Genomic DNA, 27,801 nt, shown 5'->3' with positions numbered 1-27,801 from the left:
TTAAATATCTGTATTGAATCACACTATACTCAGGCTTTGTCTACTTCTATTGTGATGGAATATGCTACAAGAATTGACTCATCGGTATGGAGTTGTACTCCGATTATCTGAGCTCTTGCTCTTAAAGAAATGTTTCTAGCCCTTGTAGGTATGGAGATAACCTTGAAAGTGTAACCATAGTACAAACTGATGCAGCGGTGCCTGCCAGAGCCTGGCAAGAATGTGAAAATAAGTGAGGTGAGTCTGCATTATCTATCTTGGGAAGCTCTGCAATCTGATTCCACGCTCAGTTGAACTTTCCTAAAATATAGATTTGGCATTTTTGGCTATGACATTACCATGTTGCTGTAGCTGGGCACACTATAATTGGTTTTTGCCCTTCCTGTCCTGCATCTTGCACTCTAGCTTTCCCTACAAGGTGTAGTTAATGTGATTACAGTGCATACTTCCTCCTGAGCTGTTCCATGGAACCAAGAAGCAAAGGTGCAAGGAATGAGCTAGAGTTTAGTTTGCAGCCGGGGAGCAACAGGAACCAGAAGTGCAGGCTGGCAGTTTAGGCTGTCTGAAGGAGATACTTCTTTGGAATATACAATAGGAATGAGATTATGCGGCAGGTTGCTTGGACAGTATCTAAGGAGATGGCAAAAAACCCTAATCCTCAAAGATGGTCCAAAAATTGCTACATTTTACACTCCACTAAGCATGACAGCTGTGTGGCAGTGCAAAATTCATGTTAGAATTAACACTGCTACAGAATGTGCTCTGATTATGCCTGACCTCTAGGTGCTTAAAAAGGTAGCATTTCAGACCAATGCTGGATGAAGTATTTTATTATGGCTTGAGTCTCTCACAAGCACAATGCAAGTTGCCACTAGTCCCTAACTTTTGATTGTACCCACCTGCCCCAACTTTATCTTTGAGAGCCCAATTTATAAAAATCCCAAATAACTGGTATTCAATACCTTAGGACAGTGATTTTCAAAGTTTTTTCTAGCAACCCCGTTGAAGAGTATTATTGATGCTAGTGACCTAATGGAGCTGGGGATGACAGGCTCAGGGCTAGGGCAGAGGGTTGGGCTGAAGGGTTCATGGTGTGGGAGGGGGCTCTGGGATGGGGTGCAGGCTCTGGGGTAGAGCCATGGATGTGGGGTTTGGGGTGCAAAGGGGCTCTGGGTTTGGGGGAGCTAAGGCAGGGGATTAGGGCACAGGGTTGGGGTGTGGGCTTACCATGGGCAGATCCCAGTCAGTAGTCCAGTAGGGGTGCTAAGGCAGCCTTCCTGCCTGTCCTGGCCACAGACCACATTGTGCCCCAGAAGCAGCGAGCAACAGGTCCAGCTCCTAGCAGAGGCATGCAAGTGGCACCACCCCTCCTCACCCCCCACTCCCATTGGCCAGGAGTGCAGCCAATGTGAGTGCAGAGCTGGTGCTCAGAGCCCCATGGCCTGTCCACCTAGGAGCTGGACTTTCTGCTGGCCACTGCTGTGGCGCAGTGTGGTGTCAGAACAGGTAGGGACTTTTAACGGCCCAGTTGGTGGTGCTGATCAGAGCCATCATGACTCAGTACTTGGTTGTGACCCACAGTTTGAAAACCACTGCCTTATGGGGAAGGAACAAGCTGTGCCGCTGAAGAGAAGCCAGCTGAGGGCAGGAACTACAAGAATAGGCTGTCTTACTGAACTGCTTCAGAATTGACATCTAGCCTTTCAGGTCACATCCCCTTTCTCTTCCACCCTAATTGAGAGGTCTCTGCTCCCATCAAAGTCTGCAGCAGGTTTGTGGTCCTCCCAGCCGCTCCAAAATATGGTATTTACCTTCAGCTGCTGGCGTCTCCCAGCAGAGATGAGAGGGGACACTAAAGTCCAGCTTTTTAAAGGTATTTAGGTGCCTAAATATGCAGATTGGCATCCAAGTACATTTAAAAATATGGCCCTACATGCGTGCTTTTTTCTGTCCCAGCCAGTACAGCAGCATCTCCCTACTTCAAGCAGAGTTAGGACATATGAAAACAACTAAGACAAAAAATGGTTAAACTTTCACAATATTAGTAGGTTGGTAGAATTAAATCAGTGTTTTACTTAGATCTAGGGGTGAAGAGAAATTACAGTCTTGGTCGTTAATTGGGCAATAAGCATTGTTGAAATGGGAAAATCAAGTTAAGTGAGTTTAGTTAAAAATTTATTTTAGATCCCCACCGGCCAAAGCATCTTACATTCTCCCCCCACATGTATTTATTCTGCTGAAATAAGACACGTTTTCCCATGCAGATAAAGCATGTGAATACAAAGCATAAAAACGTTTAGTTTCCCTGTAACATTCATATGAATAAATACTTCACTAGCACAATAAATCTATGAGCAGCAGTAACAAATTGGGCTGAATGAAACATATGTTCAATATTTCAGCACACACTGATATGATCTAATATGAAAACAAAGTGATGCAATTCTGTAAGTTGATTTTTGGAACACTAAAGATAATTGCTTTGGTGATTTTCTTAATATTTGCATATCCCTTTCAATGTGATAAGTTGCAGCATGATAGGTTAGTAATGTCACTTGACAGGTGGTACATATTGCTGCAAATGGAACAATATACTTGCATATACACTGCCCACAAACTCAACTTTATGGTACAGTGGATTGGAGTAACCTGCCCATTCTGCACCTCAAGTAGCATCGAGAATTCACTAATACCAAGAAAATAGAACATTTCTGCAAGAGGCTCATATTAGTGAAAGTACAATTACAACTGATAATTTCAAACATTTAATTTAGCTTAAATGTCTTTTCCCCCCCCCACACTGACTTCTCCTTAAGAGAAGTTGTTTAAGAGCCCTGGCACTGCTGGGCAAGGCTATTTTGATGCCTTCATGCCATTTATGATTGTAGGGCAGTGTTTTCCAATATCTGTGGCATGGGATCTCACTCTGGGAAATTGCAAACATTCCTTTTCTCTATAGTTAGATGGGAATGTGGTCCCAAGACTTTTCTGTTGTAACATGGAGTCATGGTTTGGAAAAGGTTGGAGAACACTAACGTCAGGGCAGCATAAGACACTGAGAACTGCTAGGACTTCTAAACACTTGTAGTTACTGTTAGGATTTCCATTTTACCCACAGCAACCCTTTACAAACAAAGGCATTCCAACTGGGATCAAAGATTGTGGTGTTAAGCAGTGGGGGGGTACCGAACATCTAAAGGACAGTCTGATCCTGTATACCATCATGGAGCCCTTGAGTCTACAAGCCTGCCAAACTGGAAGTGAATTAGCTCAGACTTCCCACATGATTTGTTACTATTAGCCTATTGAGACTGTCTGACATACACATTTTTAGTTACAGAACCCCATTTTAATTAGCTAAATGATGAATTACAACATACCGTTTGCAGTAACAGAAAATTCTTATTGACCATCCTAATTACACTCTAACCAAATGCCTCAGAACGATCCCTAGGTTCCATTTGTAAGCAAATGTCCCTCAACTTAGCGGCAATGCATTTTACTCATTCTAAAAAGTGTTTTAAGTTCTAAAAGAGTTTAAATGATATATCCTTAATTGTTTTACATTCTGTACAAAACATATTTTAGAGATTTCTACAAAAAAGTAGAATTGCGGTAATACAGACAGCACACACAAGCATAACTATGCATTATAATTTTTACCTTAAAAATATTCAAACACTTTGAAAAGTAATGCTTTTACCTTAACGCTTGGTATTTTCAGAAAAGTGCCTTGTGCATTTAAAAATACCTACTTTGTGCATCTTGAAACCAACCATTTAAACAATGAAATATTAAGAGTGAAATCCACACTAGAACATGAATTGCTTTAAGTGGAATGTATGAATATGCAGCTATTGTAATGAATGTTTCAAGATGAAATCTCCATACATCACAACTAACTGTACACTTAGTGATCCTACGCTGCAAGCCGCAGTGGATCTAGAATAGGCATTTTTCACTCACTTCCATGTTTTTGTAACTGAATAAAATTGCATTCACACAGTAATCCTGATACTAAATTTTCTATAGTTTATGGCAGAACATTTTGTTGCACAATTCAAAGAAAAAGTAGAACCTACACAGAAGTCAACTCGTACTGCTCTTAAAAGAAGTTCTATTTTGAACTGAACTCATTCTGCTGAATGAAAAGGATCAACACTGATGAGCACAATTCTCCTATAATTCTTGTTTAGGAAGGCAGCAATACATTAGATTGCCTCTTTTGGATGTAGGCTCCCTGTACCTCAACATCTGCATTTCTTGAGCTTTCTAGTGGTTCAAATTGCCTCAATGTGTAGCATTCAACTTTCAAGTGATGTGTGACAGCCACTAACTGCTTAAAGCAGATCTTCTTCATAGGAATCAAACAACTATTGGAAAATTAATTCCCTCTTGCACAAGACACAGATAGGAGAGTGAATGCTCTATTTTTACTACATTTTAAAAAGTCTATAGATATTAATTTCTTGATGAAACATGTTAGAATCCCTTCTATTGAAGGCCAAGAATAAAAAATCTTAAAAAATGCCAGACTTTTCTCAAACATGCAAAATGGTGACAGTATCAAGTTATGTTAAACTGAAGCTTCATTGCTCCCAATGCAAGTTACATATACATGATAGAAGGCAGACGTGTTCTGAATCCAGAAGTTCATTTAACAAATATTTTACAAAGACCTGGAGTTACTAGGAATAAAATTTTCAGTGTCCTGCACTTGAACTCCAAGGCATCGAAAATTTCAGAAGTGTAATCAGCTATTTATGACCACATTAATGTATCAAGTTTCATGAGCATGGACAAAAGAGTGAGGTTCTTCTATTATCTACTTACCTGTGGACAAACAGATGTAGCTCTTTTCCTATTAAAATTTCATCCAGAAGTACAACATTTCACCAGAAAAACCTTTGGAGTTGTACCATACATTATGTCTAACAGCATTTTAACAGTTGATAGAGGAGTACTGCCAGCTTTAAGTTCTATTTCAATAATTGATGCATAGCATTTGGCATATCAGTTAAGCATCCACAGTTCTGAGATGATTTTATGTATTGTCTTGATTTACGATGTTCTTCCAATGATCTTCCTGCGTTTTGCCAGCAAGTCCTATGCTCCGATGAGAAAACACTGAAGAGCATCTTTAAAAAGATGCCTTGAGTTCAAATATCACGTCAGCACAGTTTACTGATTTATTACACAATCTAGCATCTTTCAGAAATCCAATTTCTTCAGCTGTTCATATGTCAAAAAGAACTAGTGCAATTAGTCAAGGAAAACAATTGCAGATATCAGCATTTTTTGTTTAACACATTTGGGATGCATAATACCTACCCCATTCATTTAACTACTGATTGCAGGCATGTGGAACTTTGGCCTCCCATTAAGTGCCTCCTAATACAACCACCAGTCCACCACAAGACAAGTCACTCCTCTCCATCAGTTGGTATAATGTTCCCTATAGTCCTGGGCACAGAACTCTAGGGAACATTGTAGCAAACTGGTAATGGGGAAACTTGTTTCAGTGCATATTACTCTCATCAACAGGATCCTCCTCCTAGTGCAGCCTAATCCTTCCCTAGATTCTATCCCAAGCACCTTAAACATGCACGTTAGAATTGGGGAAAGGTCAGAGAGGCCACAATAGGAAAGGAACTCAGCCTTTTTGCCTTCTGTCTTCTTAGTGGATGAAACTATGAAGGTGTGTAGATTCTTGTTTGTGGGAAGAGAGAAAGGATTATTACAGCTACCTCTTAGCTTCTCACAAAACAATGAGAATTTAAGGATAAATAGATGGCAAATGGTCTACTGTACAAGTTGTATAATAGGGTAGAAAATGGTGTGTGAAAAGATCTTGTGACCATTTGCAAACAGTTTTTTAAAATGCAGGAAACTGTCTCAAACAGCAAAAAACCCCAAATTGCTAATTGACCTGGTCACTAGTGTATTTCAACTAAACTGCAATCTAAAAACAAGCAAATGGGAAGTTGGGGGCTAAAGGAAAACGTGTTTTGAAAAAAGATTATATTCAGAGGCTCAACTTTGTATAAATCTTAGGGAATATTAATACAATAGGTGCTGGTAATACTCCATATATAAAGAGATGGAGAATAAATTTACTTATTGTTACAAGTTACAAACATTTTATATGAAGCACAATTCACTAGGTCTCTCTACTCAATGCCCACTGCTCATCACAAAAAAAGAGTTTGATAAATATTTCCAAACACTTCTGAAAAGGATACGATAATATTCCAAGGACCGAGTCTCAACCAGTTTGGCCAGAATCCTTTATATAAAGCAAAAAAGCCTTCATACCTCCATGTCTGAAACAAATATTTTAAAACCACATATGAGAAAAGAGTGACAAAACTTTCATTGAAAGATTATATCCAAAGAACAGCTAATACTTTACATAATGAATGCCATTACAAGGTGCTCTGTGCTACCACAGGAGGAAGACCCTTGGTTCAATTCACAGTAATAGTCTCTTGCCTCATAGCAACTCAGACTAGAAATGTTGCAGACTTACTGCCCATCCAGTTTTTGGACAAAGACAAGAATCATGACTACTTCTCCAAAACCTTTCAGGGGGAGTTTGGCATTTAAACCTGCTGATCAGTGACCTTGTGGAATCAGCAATAGGACAGCAGGAGTTTCCAACATCAGACTGAGTAAGTTAAGATCTTACTTTAACCACAACAATTTATATTTATATTTAAATTAAATCCACATTGACAGCAACATTACAGAACTAATTTAACTTTACTAGAATAGAGGTATTCAAAACTAAATTTAAGCCCAGTGAGGGTTATTTTTGTCCAGTAACGGAATATGAAATATTAGACATAATATTAAGAATCTGACCTAGTCAAAAAAGTTTGAGATAAATCTTTCTCCACATTTTTGAAGTCTGAAAAGTTTCAGCTGCTCTCACAAGAAGCATTTAACATACAACTTTCATTTAGACTCAAACAGAGCATGTTAATATTAGACTATAGGCAAAAACAAGTCTTGAAGAAATAATTTCCATTTTCAAAGACAATTTTATGTAGTGTTATTCTAAAAAGGGATCTTTCATTTACACCGGGCCCACAATTTTCCTTTCCCAGTCATCCACTACATACAAAGTATTAGGTTTTATGAATTATGGGGAAAGATTAGTATATTTTTAAAACAGCTTTTACTGCAAAGTTTTTGGAAGGAAATTTAACTTCCCATGCTGCATTGTGAACCCAAACAGCAAGTTGGCTCCCCATTACTCTGTTTAAGCTTCCTCAGTGAAGACTGAAGATCCACACCTGAAATCTGTGACACACAGGGTATGTCCACATCACAAATTAAGGAATAATTGTAGCAGGACTAGGCACACCCACAGTGGCTTTGATTTAGCTAGTGAGGGTAATAGTAAAGATGTGATAGTATGGGTTAGCCATCCCAACACAAGCCCACTGGGGATCCTAGGTACAGGTCTCTCACACCTTACACGCATTTAACATGCGCGATTTCAACTTTACGCAGACCACCGGAGTGGGGGGGCATGGCCTCAAGCGGGAGTGTATGGCCTCAAGATTTAAAGGTCCTGGGGCACCAGCTGTGGCGGGGAGTCTCAGGGCCTTTAAATCACCCAGGGGGCTCCCAGCTGCAAAGGTGGCTGGCAGCCCCTGTGGCTAGCTAAAGGGCCCGAGGCTCCAGCGACCATGGAGCTCCAGGCCCTTTAAATGCCAACCCTCCCCCAGCCACCGGAGCTGGAGGCAGGGTTTAAAGGGCTTGGGGATATAATTTTGGCTATACGCGGTTTTTGCTTTACGCGATAACTGCGGAACAGAACCCCCGCCTAAGATAAGACTTGCCTGTATGTATTCCAGCAGCTAGCCCACACCATGCTACCATGTCTTCATTGCCACTGTTACTAGTACTAAATTAAAGTTACAGCATAGATAGGCATACCAACACTAATTGCCCCTTAATTTGCAGCACAAACATATCCACGTTTCCTGTTGCTATTTGGGCTACATAAAGGTGATTTTTTTTTTATTTTTTTAGCATAAACCTTTACAAATACATTTTAAAATCACAAAGCAACATTTAATGACAAGACATCAGACCCTAAGAACAGCCATATTGGGTCAGACCAACAGCCCATCCAACCCAGCATCCGGTCTCTGACAATGGATAGTGCTAGACTCTTCAGAGGGAATGAAGACAACAGGGCAATTTTAAGTGATCCAGCCTGTAGTCCAGTCCCAGGCTCTGGCAGTTGCACGCTTAGGGACACCCAGAGCATGTCGTTACATCCCTGATCATCTTGGCTAACAACCACTGATGGACCTACTCCATGACCTTATTGAATTCTTTTTGAACTCAGCTTTACTTTTTGCCTTCACAACATCCTCTGGCAATGAGTTCCACAGATTGACTGTGCACTGTGTGAAGTACTTACGTTTGTTTTAATCCTGCTGCCTATGAATTTCATTGGGAGACTTCTAGTTTTTGTGTTATGTGAAGGGGTAAATCACACTTCCCTATTCACCTTCTCCATACCATTCATGATTTTAGACCTCTATCATATCCCCCTTAGTTGTCTCTTTTCTAAGCTGACCAGTCCCCGCCTTTTTAATGTCTCCTTGTATGGAAACTGTTCCATATTCATTTTTATTACATTAGAATTGGAAGCAGTGTGGTGAAAATCTTTTTTGAAGTACCGTAACACAACCAGAGCTGTATGTAATACTCCATGTGGGCATACCATGCATTTATATAGTGGCATTCTAGATATTTTCTGTCTTATCTCCTTCTTAAAAGTTCTTAACATTGTTAGCTTTTTTTTGACTGCTGCTGTATATTTAGCAGGTATTTTCAGGGAACTATCCACTATGACTCCAAAAATCCCGTCCTTGAATGGTTAACAGCTAATTTAATGTGCATCATAGTGTGTGCACAATTGGGATTATCTTTTATAATGTGTATTACTTTGCAGTTATCAACATTGAATTATATCTGCCATTTTGTTTCCTGGTCACTCAGTTCAGTGAGACACCTCTGTAATTCTTCTTAGTCAGCTTTCGACTTAACTACCTTGAATAATTTTATATTATCTGCAAATTTTGCCACCTCACTGTTTACCCCTTTTTTCACATCAGTTATGAATATGTTGAATAGGACTGGTCCCAGTACAGACCCCTAGGGGACACCGCTATTTACCTCTCTCCATTCTGAAAATTGACCATGTATTCCCACCCTTTGTCTCCTACTTTTTAACCAGTTACTGATCCATGAAAGGACCTTCCCTCTTATCCCATGACTCTACACATTGCTTAAAAGCCTCTGGTGAGGAAAAAGTCCAAGTATATTATGTCCTTCGAATCACCGTTATCCACATGCTTGTTGATCCCCTCAAAGAATTCTAATAGATTGGTGAGGCATGACTTTCCTTTACAAAAGCCATGTTGACTCTCCCCCAACATATTGTTTTCATTTATGTATCTGATAATTTTGTTCTTTCCTAGCTGCAACCAATTTGACTGTTACTGAAGTTAGGCTTACCAGCCTGTAATTCCCAAGATCACCTCTGAAGCTTTAATAAATAAAAAATAAAAATAGGCATTACATTTGCTGCCCTCCTGTCTGGTAGAGAGGCTGATTTAAGCAATAGGTTATATAGCACAGTAGTAGTTATGCAATTTCATATTTGAGTTTTCAGGACTCTTGGCATCTGACAATATAACTTGGCTGGAATAGTTAGGTAAATTTAAGGATTTCCTACAGTTCACAGTTGAGTGTTTCTGAAGCATGGATATCAGTCTCCTTCCACAATTTCACTTTGCTTTTTAGCTAAACATCCTATTTCTAACTTTAAATAATTCAAAGGTATCAAAAGTTTGAACTAGTGTCTCAAATCCTTGGTTCTGTTCCTCGTTAATGAAAGGCAGAGGTGTGCTTTGACCTGCGACATAAAGGAGCTATCAGACCTATCCAATACGCTGAGATATTACAATGAGTAACATTTAGCCCTATGCTGCTTCCTCTACACTGGCATGTCAGACACAGAGGGGCCAGGGTTCTGATTGTCTTTAACAGTGATTTAGGCACAGGTGGGAGTTGCCTAAAAACCTGCAACTGAAACAAATGGCCAGGTTGTATTTGTTTCACGTTAGTTTCCAAGACAGCCTCCCCAAGAGACCTTGTAGGAGGTAATGACCCATAATCCTCTTACAGCAAAGTAATGTCCAGCATCTTTAGCCACCAATCACCAAAATCAGTCTTTTCTACTGGCCCTAGCAGCTTCTTCTTCTACCATTTCCCTCCTTCACCAGCAGGTGGACCTGTGTTATATGTTCCCCAAGTAGCCTGTAATACAGTGGTCTCCAATCTTTTCACACACAAGATCACTTTTTGAATTTAAGATCAACGGAGGATCTACCCCATCCCTTCCCCAAGGCCTGGCCCTGCCCTGCTCACTCCATTCCCCACTCTCTGCAGCGCTTGCTCTTCCCCACCCTCACTCACTTTCACCAGGCTGGGGTAGGGAATTGGGATGTGGGAGGGGGTGCAGGCTCTGGGCTGGGGCCAAGGGGTTCAGAATATGGGAGGGGATTCCAGGCTGAGCCTGGGGCAGGGAGGTGGGGTGCAAGAGTGAGGGGTGCAAGTTCTGAGAGGGAGCTGCAGGCTGGTGCAAGGGCTGTAGAGACATGCCAGCAGCCAGCTACTTCCGGAAGCAACATGGGGCCACAGCAGGCAAGCAGGCCTGCCTGAGCCCAGCTGCACCCCTAGACTTTTAGCAGCCCGGAGACTGATCAACTGGCAGAGGCTGACCACTGCTGTAAGAAGTGGGTTAAGAAGATACAGTAGCCACCATAGGGCAAAGCTGCCAGTCTTAAGCCATAGACTACGGGCACTACAGTGGCAATGCTTCAGCACCATAGCTGTGCTGCTGTAGCATAGATACTTCTATAGCAACAGAAGCTGTCAACCTTGGGAGATCCCTACATTCAGGGGACTTGAAAAATTCTCCTTTCTCCTTGTCCCCAAAATTTAAAAAGGTAATGAAAAACTTAACATGAAAATATTTATTGAAAAAGTGTGCTCATATCAGCAGAATTCCCCGTTAGTATACCTGACCTAAATACCAGAAGGAACAAATGCATACATGTTCCTCCATGCTGCAGACAGACCTCCTTGCTTTCCATCAACACACAATAGTTTTTACACAGCAGAAGGTGGGGCATGATTTGAGTCTAAAATTTTAAAAGACGCACATGGCACAGCAAGTTCAAAAGTTAAAATGGATTATTCCCAGAGTTCTCTCTACAATAATTCCTACACCACAGAAGTGGTTTTCTATAACAACTAACAATTTCTACTCACAATGCAGAAAACCCTTTAATTCATGTTTGATATCACAAGATTGTAGAAAAGTTATCACTAGTTGCTATACACTTTGTACGTACTTGTAACAAGCAATCCAAAGTACCCTTGTACCCTGAATGTGTGCCATCTTGAAATCTTCTCTGATTCATCATCCGTGTCCTCACAACATCAACTGGATTTGATGCAAGTGCGCCAGCTAATCCACAGGTGAAGCTTGAGCTAATGAAAGATAAACCATTATAAAAATATGACCTACTCCCAACAATTTAGAAGTATACAGAAACACCCCCTCTCACGGAAATTAAAAATATTTATGCTATAGCTAAAAGTTGTTTGCATTTTTATTAATAAACTACTTTTGCAGTTCATTTACCTAAAAAAAATATCACAAGCTAAGACTGTGTGCGTGCGCACACGCACACACACTAACAATCAGGAAGAAGTTTCACACTTTAAAAATCTATCCTGATATTTTCAAAGTAGTAAACACATTTTAGTTTCAGCCTTTATATACACACCTAATTTAGGTATTTTTAATAATAAAAATATCTACACATCAAAAAATACATAAATAGCACAAAAAACTATTCGCTTCCATGGTATGAAATACTATGAGTAAACATTTAAATAGACTAGAAGTATATTTACATCTCAACTGATAGTGAGAAAAAAACAAAGATCTAATTATATCTCTGAAGAGTCCAACATTAAAGCCTGGTCTACACTACGTGTTTAAACCGATTTTAGCAGCATTAAACGGATTTAACGCTGCACCCGTCCACACAACGAGGCCCTTTATATTGATATAAAGGGCTCTTTAAGCCAGTTTCTGTACTCCTCCCCGACGAGAGAAGTAGCGCTGAAATTGGTACTAGGATATCGGATTAGGGTTAGTGTGACCGCAAATCGACGGTATTGGCCTCTAGGCGGTATCCCACTGTGCACCATTGTGACCGCTCTGGACAGCAATCTGAACTCTGATGCAGTGGCCAGGTAGACAGGAAAAGCCCCGCGAACTTTTGAATTGCATTTCCTGTTTGCCCAGCGTGGAGCTCTGATCAGCATGGGTGGCGATGCAGTCCCAAATCCAAAGACAGCTCCAGCATGGACCGTGCAGGAGATACTGGATCTGACCGCTGTATGGGGAAACAAATCTGTTCTATCAGAGCTCCGTTACAGAAGACGAAATGCCAAAGCATTTGAAAAAAAAGTCTCCACGCTATGATACAGAGTCCACAGCACAGTTCTGCGTAACAAGCGTAACGGAAAGCCAAAGAATCAAATGGATGTTCATGGAGGGAGGGAGGGGGGACTGAACACTCCAGCTATCCCACAGTCCCCAGCAGTCTCCAAAAAGTATTTGCGGTCTTGGCTGAGCTCCCAGTGCCTGTAGGGTCAAACACATTGTCCGGGGTGGTTCAGGGTATAGCTCGTTAATTTACCCCCCTCCCGCCCCGTGAAAGAAAAGGGAAAAAAATTGTTGACTTTTTTCAATGTCACCCTATGTCTACTGCATGCTGCTGGTAGACGCGATCCTGCGGCACTGAACAGCAGTATCCTCTCCCCTCCCCGGTGGCAGACAGTACAATAGGACTGCTATCCGTTGTCGTCATCAGCCCGTGAGTGCTCCTGGCTGGCCGCAAGGGAGGTCGGCTGGGGGCGCTTGGGTAAAAATAGGAATGACTCCCGGTCATTCCCAGTAGATGGTACAGATCAGCTGGTAACCGTCTTCATCATAGCAACTGGGGGCTGAGCTCCATCAGCCCCCTCCCTTTCATGTGTAAAGAAAAGATTCTGTACTGCCTAGACCATCATAGCAGCGGGATGCTGGGCTCCTCTACCCTGCACCGTTTAATGTCCTGCCTGGACTATCATAGCAGCTGGAGGCTGCCTCTCCCTCATTTTATCTCACTAACAAGTCAGTGTTTCTTATTCCTGCATTCTTTATTACTTCATCACACAAATGGGGGGACACTGCAACTGTAGCCCAGGAGGGTTGGGGGAGCAGGGAAGCAATGGGTGAGGTTGTTGCAGGGGCACCCCCTAGAATGGAATGTAGCTCATCATTTCTGCGGGATCTGACACGGAGCGGCTGTGCTCCCTGGTACACTGGTTCTCTAGTACACTTGCACTATATTCCAGGCAGGACTGACTATTTTTAGATACCATAAAGGAGGGATTGACTCGGGGAGTCATTCCCATTTTTGTCTTTGCACCCCCGGCCGACCTCAGCCAGGGGCACCCATGACAGCAGCAGACAGTACAGAACAACTGATAACCGTCATCTCATCGCCAATTTACAATGGCATGACAGACAGTACAGCACAACTGACAACCATCTCTGCTATCTTGCAAAGGCAAATGAATACTGCTGTGTAGCGCTGCAGTACCATGTCTGTTAGCAACATCCAGTAGACATATGGTGACAGTAAAAAAAGCTGAATGGGCTCCATGGTTGCCATGCTATGGCATCTGCCAGGGCAATCCAGGGAAAAAGGGCGTGAAATGATTGTCTGCCGTTGCTTTCCCGGAGGAAGGAATGAGTGATGATGTTTACTCAGAATCACCCACGACACTGTTTTTGCACCATCATGCATCGGGGTCTCAACCCAGAATTCCAATGGGCGGGGGAGACTGCGGGAATTATGGGATAGCTACGGGATAGCTACCCACAGTGCAACGCTCCAGAAATCGACACTAGCCTCTGACCATGGACGCACACCACCGAATTAATGTGCTTAGTGTGGCCACGTGCACTCGACTTTATACAATCTGTTTTACAAAACCGGTTTATGTAAAATCAGAATAATCCCGAAGTGTAGACATACCCTGTCATAAACAGATAGTTAAGGGTTAATGTCTTTTACCTGTAAAGGGTTAACAAGCTCAGTGAACCTGGCTGACACCTGACCAAAGGACCAATCGGGAGACAAGATATTTTCAAATCTTGGTGGAGGGAAGTCTTTGTTTGTGCTGTTTGTTTTGTTTTTTGTTGTCTCTTGGAGCTAAGAGGGGCCAGACATGCAACCAGATCTGTCTCCGTTCTTTCTAACACAGTCTCATGTTCATAATAGTAAGTACTAACTAGTTAAAAGGCTGGTTAGTTTTATGTTTGTTTTCTTTATTTACAAATGTGCATTTTGCTGGAAGAATATTTTAGCTGTTTGCTGTAATTTGTATCTTAGGCTAGTGGGGAGGGAATCCCTCTAGTCTATATAAGCTGAAGACCCTGTAAACACATTTTCCATCTTGATTTTACAGAGATAGCTTTTAATTAAAGAAAAAAAAAATAAAAATTTTTTTTTCAGAACCTGATTGATTTTTTCCTTGTGTAAAACTCAAGGGGATTGAGTCTGAACTCACCGGGGAGAGAAGGGGGGGGAAAAGGTTAATTCCTCTCTTTCAGGATCCAAGGAGTTTGGATCAGTGTATCTCAGGGAAAGTCTGGGAGGGGGAATGGTTTATTTCTCTGTTTTAAGACCCAAGGGATTTGGGTCTTGGGTCCCTCAGGGAAGGTTTTTGGGGGACAGAAAGCGTACCAAAACACTGTATTTTTGGTTGGTGACAGCGCTATCAGATCTAAGCTAGGAATTAAGTTTAGAGGGGTACATGCAGGTCCCAACTTTCTGGACATTAAAGTTCAAAGTGGGAATAATACCTTGACATACCCTAAGAGATTAATGTGTAACCTCTGAAAGGGGATTTAATCATACAAATACATCTTTGTAAACTTAACTCTTATGCCTGTTCAAACTTACAGAAAGTGAGTATATACAGTGTCTCCCATGAGTCCAGACATAATTATGTGCTTCTTGGTGAGATCATAGACTGGCAGCTCCACTCCCACAACAATAGCAGCTCTCTGAGCTGTTAGGGACACCCCCTGGCAAAACAAATGTAAAACATTTGAGTTTTTAAAAACTGCATCATTTATATGTCTGGTTGAAGATAACTCAGAAATACCATTACATTTTAGATTAAAAGCACCTAGAAAATATTCATAAAACAAATTTTGTATACTGAGAAAATACACTCTATAAAGATTTAAAAAAAATAAAGTGGTGTATGGTATAACGGTGTGTAAATGTACTGCTTGTAAAAGATCCCAGACAGACTACCCTAGTGATTGAGTTAATTTGCGGAACAGATAAAGCACAGCGGCAATACAAGCTTCCCTATACTGCCCCACCATAATCTCAGCCATGACCTACATCAGATGTTCTCAAACTGAAGTCTATGGACTGCTGCTGGTAGTTTGCTGACAGCTGGCAGGCTGGTGCTGGCTCGTCTTGCAGTCAGCTGAGAGAAACCAAGAATATTAAGGGGGGGGAGATGAAATGGAAAGCAAAAGTAGACGGACTGCATTTTTCAAAGGTTAACCACTAACTGTTCTCAACAGGTGGAAATGCAAATATTTTTCATGCATAGAATTTCAGTAGTGGCCACAGATTTTCTGTAATCATGAATGGCTTACGAGGCAGCCCATGACATGCTAAGATACAACCCATACTGAAAATTTGAAAACCTCTGATCATAGTTACAGGTGAGAAGGTAAGTTCATTAAATCTTGTTTAATGCCAAGTACAGTTTATTTTAACCACTGTAGTGCTTTTCATCAGCAGATCGTAATATGCTTTACAAAGGGCTTCCCACACCATTTAAATGGCTAATACCCAATTCCTCTAAACTGCAGAAATTATTCCAATTTTGCAGATGGGAAAGATGTCCACAGCTTAACTACTTCAAGTTCACATGGTTCTCAGTAGAACTTGGAATAAAATCCGATTCTTCCAGGTCCCATTCTCCTAGACCCATTCCTTAAACCACTGGATCACAACAGACCACTGAACAACTCCTCTACCACCCTGGGCTAAGTTTGAACCAGAAAACCATAAATCAAGAGACTATTCAAATTACCAATCCCCAGAACCATCTGGTTCCTGCTTTCACAGATATTCATCGAACGACATGAGCTGCGCTACACTGAAGCAGCTCAGCAAAACCAGCCTTGTTCTTGAACCAGGCTATATTAGATTTAAAGATGGCTTTCAATTTTAAGTCAGCTTGTAAAGGTATATACAGTTAAAATAAATTCTATACACAGTTAAGAGACTTAGATAAATTCATGGAGGTTAAGTCCATTAATGGTAAGGTAAGGAATGATGTCCCTAGCCTGCCTGTCTGTCAGAGCGTGGAGATGGATGGCAGGAGAGAGATCACTTGATCATTATCTGTTAGGTTCACTCCCTCTGCGGCACCTTGGTATTGGCCACTGTCGGCCGACAGGATACTGGGCTGGATGGACCTTTGGTCTGACCCAGTATGGCCACTCTTATGTTCTTATTGTTGCAATACTCCTTGTAAGTGTTATAACTTGGTTAATTTGCGAGAGTTAATGGAAGAGTTCTATTCCCTGTGCCAAGGAAATATTCTACTGTCACCAATATAAATAACAGTTTTCAGCTGGAGAGAGCATACCTTTTGTCAATAACTTATAGCAGAGCTAAGGCTGAGAAGCCCCATTTAAAGGCTAACTCCAAGTGTTCTAATATCCGCATGCTTATTCAGATTGCCTTGAAATTAGCTGTACTTCAAAGCGTGAGCTCAGTTAAGTATCCAAATTTGGGGACATCTGAGCAAAGGAGTCCCTGAGAAAAAAAGGAGATCCTTAAAAAAAACAGCGTTTAATGTTAACACATTCTATTAATGTGTTTTGTGCAGATATGGAGCTCTGATCATGGCTCTGACCATACTCCCAGATTTATCCCAGGTAGTGCATGGCAAGCACTACCTCTTTGGGAAAGTAATATTGAAAACGTTGATCAAAAAAGAGTTAAATTTTCTAAAGAGGTCTGCACTCAATGTTCATGTGTCAAACAGATTACAAAGTACACACGCAGATCTAGCCAAGAAGTTTTTAGTCAGCCAGTTTCCACATGACTTGGGTGGCTTATGGGGACATGCTACGGTCAATGAACTTGAGCTACAGACAGGCAATAAGTTTGAAAACTACACTTGGCAGAAATCTTTGAAATATCTATTTGTTTATTTTGTACAATCCCCTTGTACCAGGGTATTTGGGGGGGTGGGGGAAGAGGGGATATATAATCTGAGTACAGTAGGCAATCCAGAAGGTGCTCAAACTATTTTGAGGAGAAAAATTACGCATGCAAACAATTGCTGGGAGGATTAGAGGCAGAGGAGTGGGGGAAGAGCTGAGGTAAGGGAAGGGGAGAGGAAGAGGTTGGGGGCTCAAGTCTGAGGGAGTGGGAGGCAGAGAGCCTGTCAGCTCCCCATTTTCCCCTCCTGTGTGCCAGGATCTGGGAAAGTTCTACTCATTTGGGGATAGGAGCCCCCTCTGCTTTCCATGTGAGCTAGGATCAAGGTAAAGCAAAGTGAAACCTCTAAAAACCAGGAAATGAGTCAAGATGACTCCTCTGCATGGGGTGGACTTGATAGGTTTGGGCAAAGCTGGGGAAACCTGCCTGAAACAGGGGCAAAGGGCCCCAGTCTATCTAATCAAGGAAGCATGCAATCCTCCAGTAAGCTGCTGCCCATCACATGTATGCAGCAGAAGGTGCCACATCATATTTATGCAGTAAGGAACAACCTTTTATGTGCTAATGGTTAACGGGACTGGAAAGGGAGGGTGAGCTAGATGCTGGGTTGGGGCTAGATGTTGGAAGGAATGGTGGGGAAAGAGTTGTGAAGGACAGAGACACCCAGTCTTCTCTCACTTGCTTAGTTACTGAAAATGGCATGTAATAGAGTTTTTGTCCCAAACTCTTGATAGTTTTGAGTCCTCTCAACAGTCCTGTCAGCAGTTATACCCTCCAAAACATTTGAAAGCATGACCACTTTCCCCATTCCACTATAACAAAGTGCACAGGAAGGTGGAAGCGTAAATAGGAATCACATAACCATGTGGCCTAGTAGACAGAGCATGGAACTGGGACCCATTTCTGGCTATGTCACTGACCCGCTGGGTGAATATAATTATATTAACCTCCTTTGTCAAGTGTTCCATGATCTACTGATGAAAAATGATATGAGCTAGGCACCACCACTAGCCATGGTAGCATCTCAACTGCAAACCTATGAAATAACTACAACTGCATAAATGACCACTAACGCCTACAAAAAATACTAAAACTAGGAAGCTCACTGACAAGAAACTTCATTAACCTGGAGTTAACTTTGCTCAGTGATGTCTTGAACCCTTCCAGAATGTCAAGTTTAGTGACATTCAAACCTCTGAAAACCAGGAATTGAAGAGGTAAGGGTCACACCAATGTAACCTGAACTCTGCTCTAGTATGTCCATAACAAACTCTCACTCTTGTACACTACACTCTTTTTGTTAAATGGAGATAATACTTCAGAGGTGATGAGTCTATCTACATGCATTAATACTTCTCAAGTGCTTTTCAAATACTCAAATGGCAAACGATGTAGCAGTAAAAAATATACATATACAACTTTAGGTACATATTACACCAATATTTTGGCCAACATTGCAGAACTACATGCAACAATATGTACAATAGTAAATGGATTTTATTTATTTATTTATTTATTTTAACACTATTGCAAGAACAACCTCAGAAGAGACAGTGTAAGAATTGAAGAACTTACTTTCCATAGTCCTCTAGTGCCTTCTTTTTGGTAAATTTGTATGAAATTGCCCATCATTCCTCCTTGAATCACACTGCCTTGGGCCTGCATTCTGATCTAAGGCAGCCCAAAACAAAAAGCAGTTATCGATTTTCAAACACTAAATATCATAATTTAGCTGAGTTTCTCAACCTTATGAAGAGGCGCTGCAAAATAACACCATTTAAAACATTTTCAAAATACGATCTCTGCTTCTTAACTATACAAGTATGGACTGACTGCATCATGGTAGTACCAGCTATCTGTCAGCTACAGCTGCTATATTTGGAACAACTGAATTTTAAATAGTACTTGGTGTAGCTTTTAAATTAGTTACCACAAATCACTGCTATTTTTGAATTGGTGCATTAACACGTAGATTAGATTGACAGAAGACTTCTGCATGGTGTCTGTTACAACGTTCTCCCTTGAACTCACCAGCTGCATCTTAACACAAAAGGTCAACAGGATGAGAGTTTCAGCTGGGAAGAGCTATGTACTTGACTTTTTGGATTTGAAATGAAAGACTGATTTTTCAAGGACAAACTGCTGGATTCATGGCAAGTGTGACAAGCAAATGAGTATTCACCCCTAATTTTGGGAGTTAGTGTCAGCCAGCCCAGCATGCATACCATCACTACAGACTGAAGCCTGTCACAAGTTCAGGGCAACTGCAGCTCTATTCCTCCTCCATGGTCCAGCAAGGGCACCCCCCTCTAGGCTTCCAACTCCACAACCATTGCCTCTTCGGTGGAGACATGCATCTCTGTCCCTTCTGACTGGGGTACTTACAGGCTGCGCACGCTCCTGACCATGTGATTTTCCCAGCAAGAGACACTAAGCAGGCATGATTCAAGTCTCTCCTCAGACAATACACAGTGTGATTGTCAGTTATGAGTTACCACACTGCTATTTCTAAGCAAGCAGATTTATTTTTAAGATACAAAGCATTACAGAGAAAACACTAAAAAACATTAAAACCTACATACATGCTCATAAGCTTGCCGGAGATCACCCCCACACTACAACAAGGACTCTGATTGGTGAATAGTCCTTCAAACCCCAACCACATAGCAGTGCTCCCTATGGTCACAAGTTCATTACACCTTCAACTCAGAACAAATGCTCAGTCTTATGTGGCCTCAGTAGGCCACAGTCCTTCCAACCCTTCCCTAAAGATTGGGGCCCACCTTGGACCAGAAGTCCTGTCCATTTGCAGATTAGAAAGGCCCTGAACCTGTTTAAAACCAGGCTATTTATCCCAAAATCCTTTCTTTGTCCACTGGTTCCTGGAGAAACCAATTAGACTTAGTATATACGAAGCTCTGCAGAGGTAGCTTCAAAGGGCCAATAACCAGAGGAATAATGTTAGCATCACCCTTCTAAAAAAAAAGTTATACACAATCTCATAACACACACAATTGCATTTTTAATACAATGAACTCCAGTGACATTTAACTTAATTCATTAAAGTCTGTCCAGGGTATTGTCCTCTGTCACATAGTATACTATAATTCCAGAATGGAGCCAGTAAAGGCTTACTTGTGTTGATACTTCCACTACCCCTTTTATGAAATGGGAGGTTGTAAACAATTTGTTTTTATTCTATTTTATTTGAGAGGAAGGAGGACTAAAATTAGGCACTATGTAAAAAGAAAGATTTCCTCCCCCTCAATTCTCAGGAAACTACAGCATGTGCAGAAGCAGTCAAGTAATCTCAGGCCATGATCTTGTAACTTAAATAGGATCAGCCTTACCAGTAGTTGGACAGGAGATACCCACAAATTTTAAAACAGTTGCTGAAAATGTGATGTTGGTGATGTCACTAGGTGGCACTCTGCTCAAGGTCATTAATGCACCATGCAGAGGCATTGTTTCAAAGGGGCACTATGCTACTAGTTTTTCATAGGAGACAACAGAGATCCTAACCTACTGGATTTTTTTTCTAGAACCCCAAGATTTCTTCCAACCTAGAGATTTCTAGATGTCAGTGATGGGTAAGTGGTCCTTTACATACTTCCAAATGAACAGCATTGTAAGCAGTATAGGTCCACTCACATGGATTTTTTAAATGTAAGAATACAGCTTCAGCATGTGTCAAGTTTGGGGCAAGGGGGGACCAAGAGCAACTTTAGTAGTTCATTGTGCTCTGAAGCAAGAAAAGGTACAGGAACTCCTCCCTTAATGTTGTAGTTATGTTCCTGAAAAATGTGATTTTAAGCGAAACAATGTTAAGTGAATCCAATTTCCCCATAAGAATTCATGTAAATGAGGGGGTTAGGTTCCAGGGAAATTTTTTCACCAGACAAAAGACTTTTATATATGTATACACAGAATAATTTTTAAACAAACAATTAAATACTGTACACAGCAATGACTGTGAAGCTTGGTTGAGGTGGAGAAGTCAGAGGGTGGGATATTTTCCAGGGAATGCCTTCCTGCTAAATGAACTAGCAATTGACTGAGCCCTCAAGGGTTAACTCTCACTACACTACAAGACAGCAGGAAAGAAGGGAGGGCAGACAGACACACACTGTGTGTGAGTGAAAAAAAATGCATTTCCCCTTTAAGTACCTGACTCCAGGCTTAAGTACACTGTTAATTAAATCAGCTTGCTGAGACCTAAGATGGCAGTTACTGCCTAGAAGCTCCCTCCCACTGTCATGTATCCCCCCTACTCTATGGAAGATGGGGTAAGCAGGGTGCAGGAACATGGAGGAGGGGGAAGGCACCCTGACATTAGCACCCTTCTCCCCCCACCCCCCAGCACAGCAAGGAGTCGTCTCTGGAAGCAGCTCCAAGGCAGAGGGCAGGAGCAGCATGGCAGTGCAGGGAGGGACAGCTACTGCACAGGGAATTTAGAGGAGTGGGGAGCTGATAGGGGGGCTGCTGGTCCACCCTGGTTCCAACCACCCACCAGCTAGCTGCAACGGGCTGCTCTTCCTGCAAGCAGTGGACAAAACAGGTAGCGGCCAAATGACCGACTGTTAGAAGGGAGCATTTCACAACTTTAAAGGAGCATGTTCCCTAATTGATCAGCAACTTAATATCGAAACAACATTAACCAGGAGAACTTTAAGTGAGGAGTTCCTGTAATCAAGTGGTTCTCCTTGTCTCCAAGGACACTGACTTCATCTAATTGCATGCCTCCAGCTGACCAGCATGCTTGGAGGGAAATTTCTACAGTTCAGTTCTTCCCCTGGAACCTTCTGAACTATTAAGTAATTTTCAAAAAGTTAGTATATTTAAAGAAACAACATGCAATGATCATCAGTAGACTGTTCTCATCTCAAGAATACAAAGGAACCTATGCTGAAAATAGAAACTTGATAAAAAACACCACTTACCTTCAAAACATCTGTAGGGTTGGCAATAGATGATGAAATCACCCCCGAAAGAATGCCACATAATACATTTATCACCAGGGTTTCATCTATTCCAGAAGCAAAAACAAATTCTCAGCCACAGGCTTTTACACTGTGATAAGACATTAAGTGCAAGTCAATGCTTTACCTTCTTTAATGAAAGAGTCAGTTGAAAGTAAGGAGCTAAACACTCGAAGTTAACTTTTTTTTAGATAGCTCAATTTTTATTTGAATTTCATCTGCAGAACCATTTTTAAAATGAATATTAAGCTGATGCATATATACATTTCATTGATACAATACAATGTACATATGCATCATATGATAAGGAAACAATATAAACAACTAGATGAACTATATTAACAAGCAATAGTAACAAAGCTGAAAAACCCACTCACCTTCTGGTTGCTCAACAAACACTCTCTTCAAGCTTTGGTAAGTGCCTATTTTTATTGTTCCATATGAAGCCTGGCGTAACATTGCAGGGGCAATCCTATAAAAATAGGAAGAAGCAGATAATGTAGTCTCGGTAACCACAAATAAAGTTTATTCAACAAATCTTTAGAGTAGAACAGGCTGAACTCAGGTTATGCACAAAAAGTGAAAGGTTTGTTCGTTTAAACCAGATGTTTTCAGAACCAGTACAGATAGGGAGAAGGCTTTCAGTAAAGATGATATTCACATATGAAAGAAATGAAGTTGCGGCGGTACTACCAACCTTTCTAAAAGGACTGAGGAAAAATCCTTACCACAGTAACTGCCATAATGAATACTGATACTGATTTAGCAATCATTTCCTGCTTGGCCACTAGCTGAAAATCTAAAAATCGATGTATACAGAACAAAAAATATTCTTTGAATAATGTTTTAAAACAGTAGTTACAATTTCCTGTAACTTGATATGGTACTTTGAAAGTATCACCTGACATTAACAGTGGGAGTTTAAAACTTTATGTCACTGAAGTATAAAAATTACATTTGAATACAAATATGCACAGCACTTGTACGTTTCAATATTATGTCAGCTACAATGTGAGAATACCAGTTTTTCACTTGTGTAGGAAAACAAATCTCAAAAATATGGTCATCACTGATTTCATAAGAAACAGGATTTTTTAATCTAATGACCTATAAAAATCACAACAGTGAAAGTAAAATGGATTTTTACTGCTATTGTTATAGTTGATGCATTGCATGTGCAACCATATACTTGACATAAAATGATTTTGCTACTACAAGTTTACTACACCTAAGCTCTAATACAAGCATATCACACTCATTCTTCATTTCTGTGCTAGCTCATCCTTGTATTAATCATCAGTTCAGCAGAGATGTTCACCCTACAAATGGACTGCCAAGGACACACACAAACTGAGTTGGTTATCACTTGGTAAATGAAGTTGGGATTTAAATTTACTTTTGCCATCACTAATGTGAAATAAGATATCTGACTTACATTAGCTGATGGAGGGTTTATCATACGATATAGTAGTAAAAATGACTTCTCAATAACTTATATGGAAGTTATGTGGTATTTTATTGGTATATTTATTTGGATGCATTTTCCAAAAGTATAATGCATTGTGAAGTACAGTTATAACCGTATACCTACAATCTCAAAGCAAACTATGAAAAACTTCCCTTCTACTACAGTGGATAAGTTTTAATAAAAAATAAGCCATTCACATGTAGAAATTACCATGATGTAAAAATATTGTATTTTGAAATTATGCACCATATTCTGAACCATTTTTATTCAAATACTTTGTCCGATGTGGCCTCCCTCTCCCTCACAATCTTTAAGTGGGGCTAACTAAAAAAATCATTTATAAAATCCAATACTATTGTATGCGACAGTATTTTTTCATAAACTGTCCCAAAATTCACAAAAGCAAACTGGTTACATAAAGTATATATTTTATTTTACCCAGAATACAGTGCTTTCAACCCTTCTTCTCTCCATATCCTCACTAGTGCATGCACCATTCCTCTGTAACGAACCTCCTTAAATTTGGCATCATTAGTTTGACCTTGAACCTGGAGACGTGTTTTGGTCAGATCAATTGGGAAAGTACCTTAAAGTCAGGAGAGGAAAAAGTATATTAATTTAACATGAAACACTTGTCTTGCCAAAGCAGATACATAATAAACGAAAATGTTAACGTAATGTAGAACCTCAGTGTTTTCTAAAGACAAAAGAAAATGTATAATTAGTTGCAGGCTAACAAAGCTACTCATTTGTATTCAAATGAAGAAAAATAATAGATGGCTTTATAGAGAGCTCTACAGTAGCAGCCAGTGCTTTAATATCAAGCTAGAGACTCAAAACAGGAACTTCTGCTATAACCCACATAAGAAGCTGAAGGCCTGGACCTGCAAATCCCCTTGATCATGTGATTAGTTCCACTGACATCAGTGCAACTACGGACATGAACAAGAATTACTTATACGAGAAAAGGTCTTCAGAATTTGGTTCTAAATGGGTGCAGCTTAAAAGCAGACTCAAAGTTCATTTTCTGTGAGATTATACATCAATAGCTATACTGTGTTACTTGTAGTTAGTGAAAAATTTGATTCAGGCAATCTAGACTGTGTGTGCTAAATTATACTCATGATGTTAAGTGAATTGAAAGGCTATCATGATTTTACTTTGCTGTTAGATGTTTCAAGCTGTACATGAGGGCAAACATTTGGGGAATCAAACTGTACAGGCACTTATTGTCTACAAATTTTAAGAAAATTATTTCTTCCCAAAAAAGGAATTACTCCTGATACGTTTTACACAAATTCTCTCAAGGCCTCAGGAGGAAATGGCTGCTTCTTCACATCTACCCCCTATAATGTCTATTTACATTTTAACCCGTTATGAGATCACTACCATATTTTATCATAATACTCTACTGGACAGCTATAAATAACCATGAAAATTCTCATATAAATAAATGTAGATGCAGTACTCTAGTTCACCATTTACTTGACTGCCGTTATTTCTATTTTCTGTATCTCTACCATCTGTAAAATTCTGTTAAAAAATTCAGACTAAATTGACACTGCTTGTCACATAAGACCTAAGCCAATAAGATCAGTACTATTTCCAGTACCTCATTTCCAGATCTCAATGCCACAAATTCATACAAAAAAATCTAGCATTCAAGGCTTCCCTATTTAATAAAAATTTAAGAAGCACTCAAGGATATCTTGGAGCAAACAATTCCTCAATTCCTTTTTCTTTAAAAAACCAAGTTAACGTGACAAACTTGTTAGGCAATATGAAAACACTTGAGTACCAATTGGGTTGGTGACTATTTTTCTCCTTTACTTCAAAAATACACATTTTAGACAAAAAGCAACAATAGCCCTTCAAAATTGAAGTTCTTCTGGAAGCACTTTTAAATGTAAGTTAGTAATCTATTGCAGTAGCTATTTTATTTTTCACACTAGATAAATTTGTGAGTTGAAACTGAACCTCCTAATGTAGAATAAGTCATGCAAACAGTTAGAAGATTAACTGCTTACCACATTCTGCAGTGATTGATGCTAAGCCTCCATAAACAAATGGCTTCCAGTTCAGTGCAGACATTCTTCTGGATTCTTCTTTCTATAAGAGGCAGCAATGGCTTTTAATAGGTATTCGAAAGATACAAAATATTAGTATTTTTAGAATTATATTGCCCAAAATTCTGAACTTGTTACTAATATTCCTCCCTCAAATGCATTTTCTTTTTTACTAAAGAAGCAAGAGATCTAGACTATAATGTGTGTCACAGTACAGTAAACTGATACAGCAAAGCACTGTATTACACATTAGGAAGCTTAGCACACTCAGAACATTTTAAAACAAACTCAAACGCATCATCAGTTAAAACATTAACCTTCAGAAAATTTAAAAGAATAATGTGATATTTAATTGACTTTCTGGTTACCACAAAGGCAGTTAACAATGCTGTCACACATCTGGATTTGAATCAGAATATTCAACAAGTGTTTTTACTACCAATATCTTGATTGTAAAAGGCTGGGACAAATATTTATCAGGGATAATTTTAGGAACACGTAACTCAATACTATTATGATTGACTATTAAGATAAAAAAGTGCCTCCCCACCCATGTTCCTACAATTCTAGCTGAGCTAATATTAATCTGACTATGGCTTCATATCCAGTGTGATTTTTAAGTTAGTCATTACTGTATTTTTTGGGTCTGTTCTTTTGCGATGAAAAAGTTAACTGTACAATCAAGAAGCAGGTTAGCATTGACTTACTACCATATTTGCATACAAATATCTAAATATCTGCATTTTCGTTTCACTGAATGTCCTTGTTCTTTTATTATGAGAAATGTTGGGTACAATACATGACCTATTGTCTCTATAGACAACATTTACTTTATAGATCTGACCCAGGCGGGGAGGGGGGGGGACATAGTCACTAATGTTGGTATCTTCTATATTTGCCAAAGCAAAAAAAAAAAAAAAAAAAACCTGAAGCCTTCTTAATCTTGGGCCTTATGTTTAGAAGTGCAGAGAATCCAGAACCCCAAATGAAGTTAATGGAAGGAGCAGACCCTCAGCAAATCTGAAGGCAGACCCAAAGTAACTCAATTTCCCTCCTATCACATTATTTTATGCAGGAATTATTTGTGACGCCAGTTTTCCAACTGTCACAGTACAAGAAAAAGCCACTAGACACAGATTTCAAATATTTTACCCAATGCCCAAATCCACACTGGAATTCATCTCGTTCTCACCACTTTGGCTGTAGATTTTAATAGAGCTGACAGCACACGTTGGTAGTTTTCCAAAGATGCCAAGTGCTAGTTCTGTGGTACAAAATTAAGCCATCGTTGTTCCCTATACTTATACTTGTCAACCTATAGCCCGTCCTAGTCCTCTCCCTCGAAGAGCTGGGAAGGCACTGGAGAGATCGCTGCTGCCAAAAGCAAGGCCGAGCAGCAGCTGCTTTCTGACGCACGCCATGAAGCAGGGCACCGAGGCAAGGACACATCCCTCTGAGGCAGTTTTCACTTTCCCCCAAGGAAGCCGAGCTGAGGGGACGGGGGGAGCGGCAACAACAGGAATGTCAGTCACCCCGCTTCCCACGCGGACGTCACGGGGCCGCCGGGCTCAGGAGAGGAAGTCAGGCCGGCTGGAGGGAGCCGCGCACCGGGCACGGTCCAGCACCCGGCTCTCCGGCCAGTGGCCATTACGCGCTGTGGCTGCGCCCCAGTAACCCCGGAACGGAACTTAACGAGCCGCCCCCCGGTAAAAGCCCCCTGGGGCGGGTTTCGCTCGGCGGCGCTTTAGACCCGGGCTCCAGCACCAGGAGACGCTGGCGCAGCGGCCCCCGCGGGCAGCCGGGGGCGACGCTCCAGAGCCCAGCCGGCCACACGCACTTACCGGCGACGCCTCGCTGCCGCG

General features: G+C 40.7%; 1 protein-coding gene and 1 long non-coding RNA gene across 5 annotated transcripts; one reads left to right on the top strand and one right to left on the bottom strand.

Annotated features, from left to right (window-relative positions):
- The first annotated feature begins 8 nt into the window (after positions 1-8).
- On the top strand, positions 9-9,711 carry LOC127050742 (uncharacterized). The gene is made up of 3 exons (XR_007774271.1): positions 9-237; positions 6,589-6,671; positions 8,044-9,711. It is a non-coding gene; the product is annotated as an uncharacterized LOC127050742 (long non-coding RNA).
- Positions 2,159-27,801, bottom strand: SLC25A30 (solute carrier family 25 member 30). 4 transcript variants are annotated; one of them, XM_050951147.1, is made up of 10 exons: positions 27,781-27,801; positions 25,901-25,982; positions 24,312-24,459; positions 22,783-22,877; positions 22,367-22,452; positions 19,002-19,097; positions 15,126-15,250; positions 11,448-11,586; positions 6,243-6,323; positions 2,159-5,253 (listed from the first exon to the last, which is right to left on the bottom strand). In XM_050951147.1, exons 2-10 carry the CDS (start codon positions 25,962-25,964, stop codon positions 5,212-5,214), a joined length of 876 nt encoding a protein of 291 aa, XP_050807104.1. In that variant the 5' UTR covers positions 25,965-25,982; positions 27,781-27,801; the 3' UTR covers positions 2,159-5,211. The 4 variants fall into 4 exon arrangements, with proteins under 4 accessions (XP_050807104.1, XP_050807092.1, XP_050807101.1 ...); XM_050951135.1 differs by lacking the exon at positions 27,781-27,801 and adding an exon at positions 27,092-27,488; XM_050951144.1 differs by lacking the exon at positions 27,781-27,801 and adding an exon at positions 27,132-27,488 and having other exon boundaries at positions 25,901-26,001.

Source organism: Gopherus flavomarginatus, chromosome 1 (genome assembly GCF_025201925.1).
Source record: "Gopherus flavomarginatus isolate rGopFla2 chromosome 1, rGopFla2.mat.asm, whole genome shotgun sequence".
Taxonomy (NCBI): domain Eukaryota; kingdom Metazoa; phylum Chordata; order Testudines; family Testudinidae; genus Gopherus; species Gopherus flavomarginatus.
Note: the sequence above shows the minus strand (reverse complement) of the source record. Positions and strands in the feature narration are given on the sequence as shown.

What these genes read in the sequence shown, in the direction of transcription:
- SLC25A30 (XM_050951147.1), bottom strand. Translation starts at nt 25,964, where the DNA reads ATGTCTGCACTGAACTGGAAGCCATTTGTTTATGGAGGCTTAGCATCA. An exon ending in GCACTAGAGGACTATGGAAA is followed by an intron (nt 15,251 to 19,001) that starts GTAAGTTCTTCA and finishes TTGTTTTGCCAG; the next exon opens with GGGGTGTCCCTAACAGCTCA. An exon ending in TCGGTCCTTGGAATATTATC is followed by an intron (nt 5,254 to 6,242) that starts GTATCCTTTTCA and finishes TAATTGCACTAG; the next exon opens with TTCTTTTTGACATATGAACA.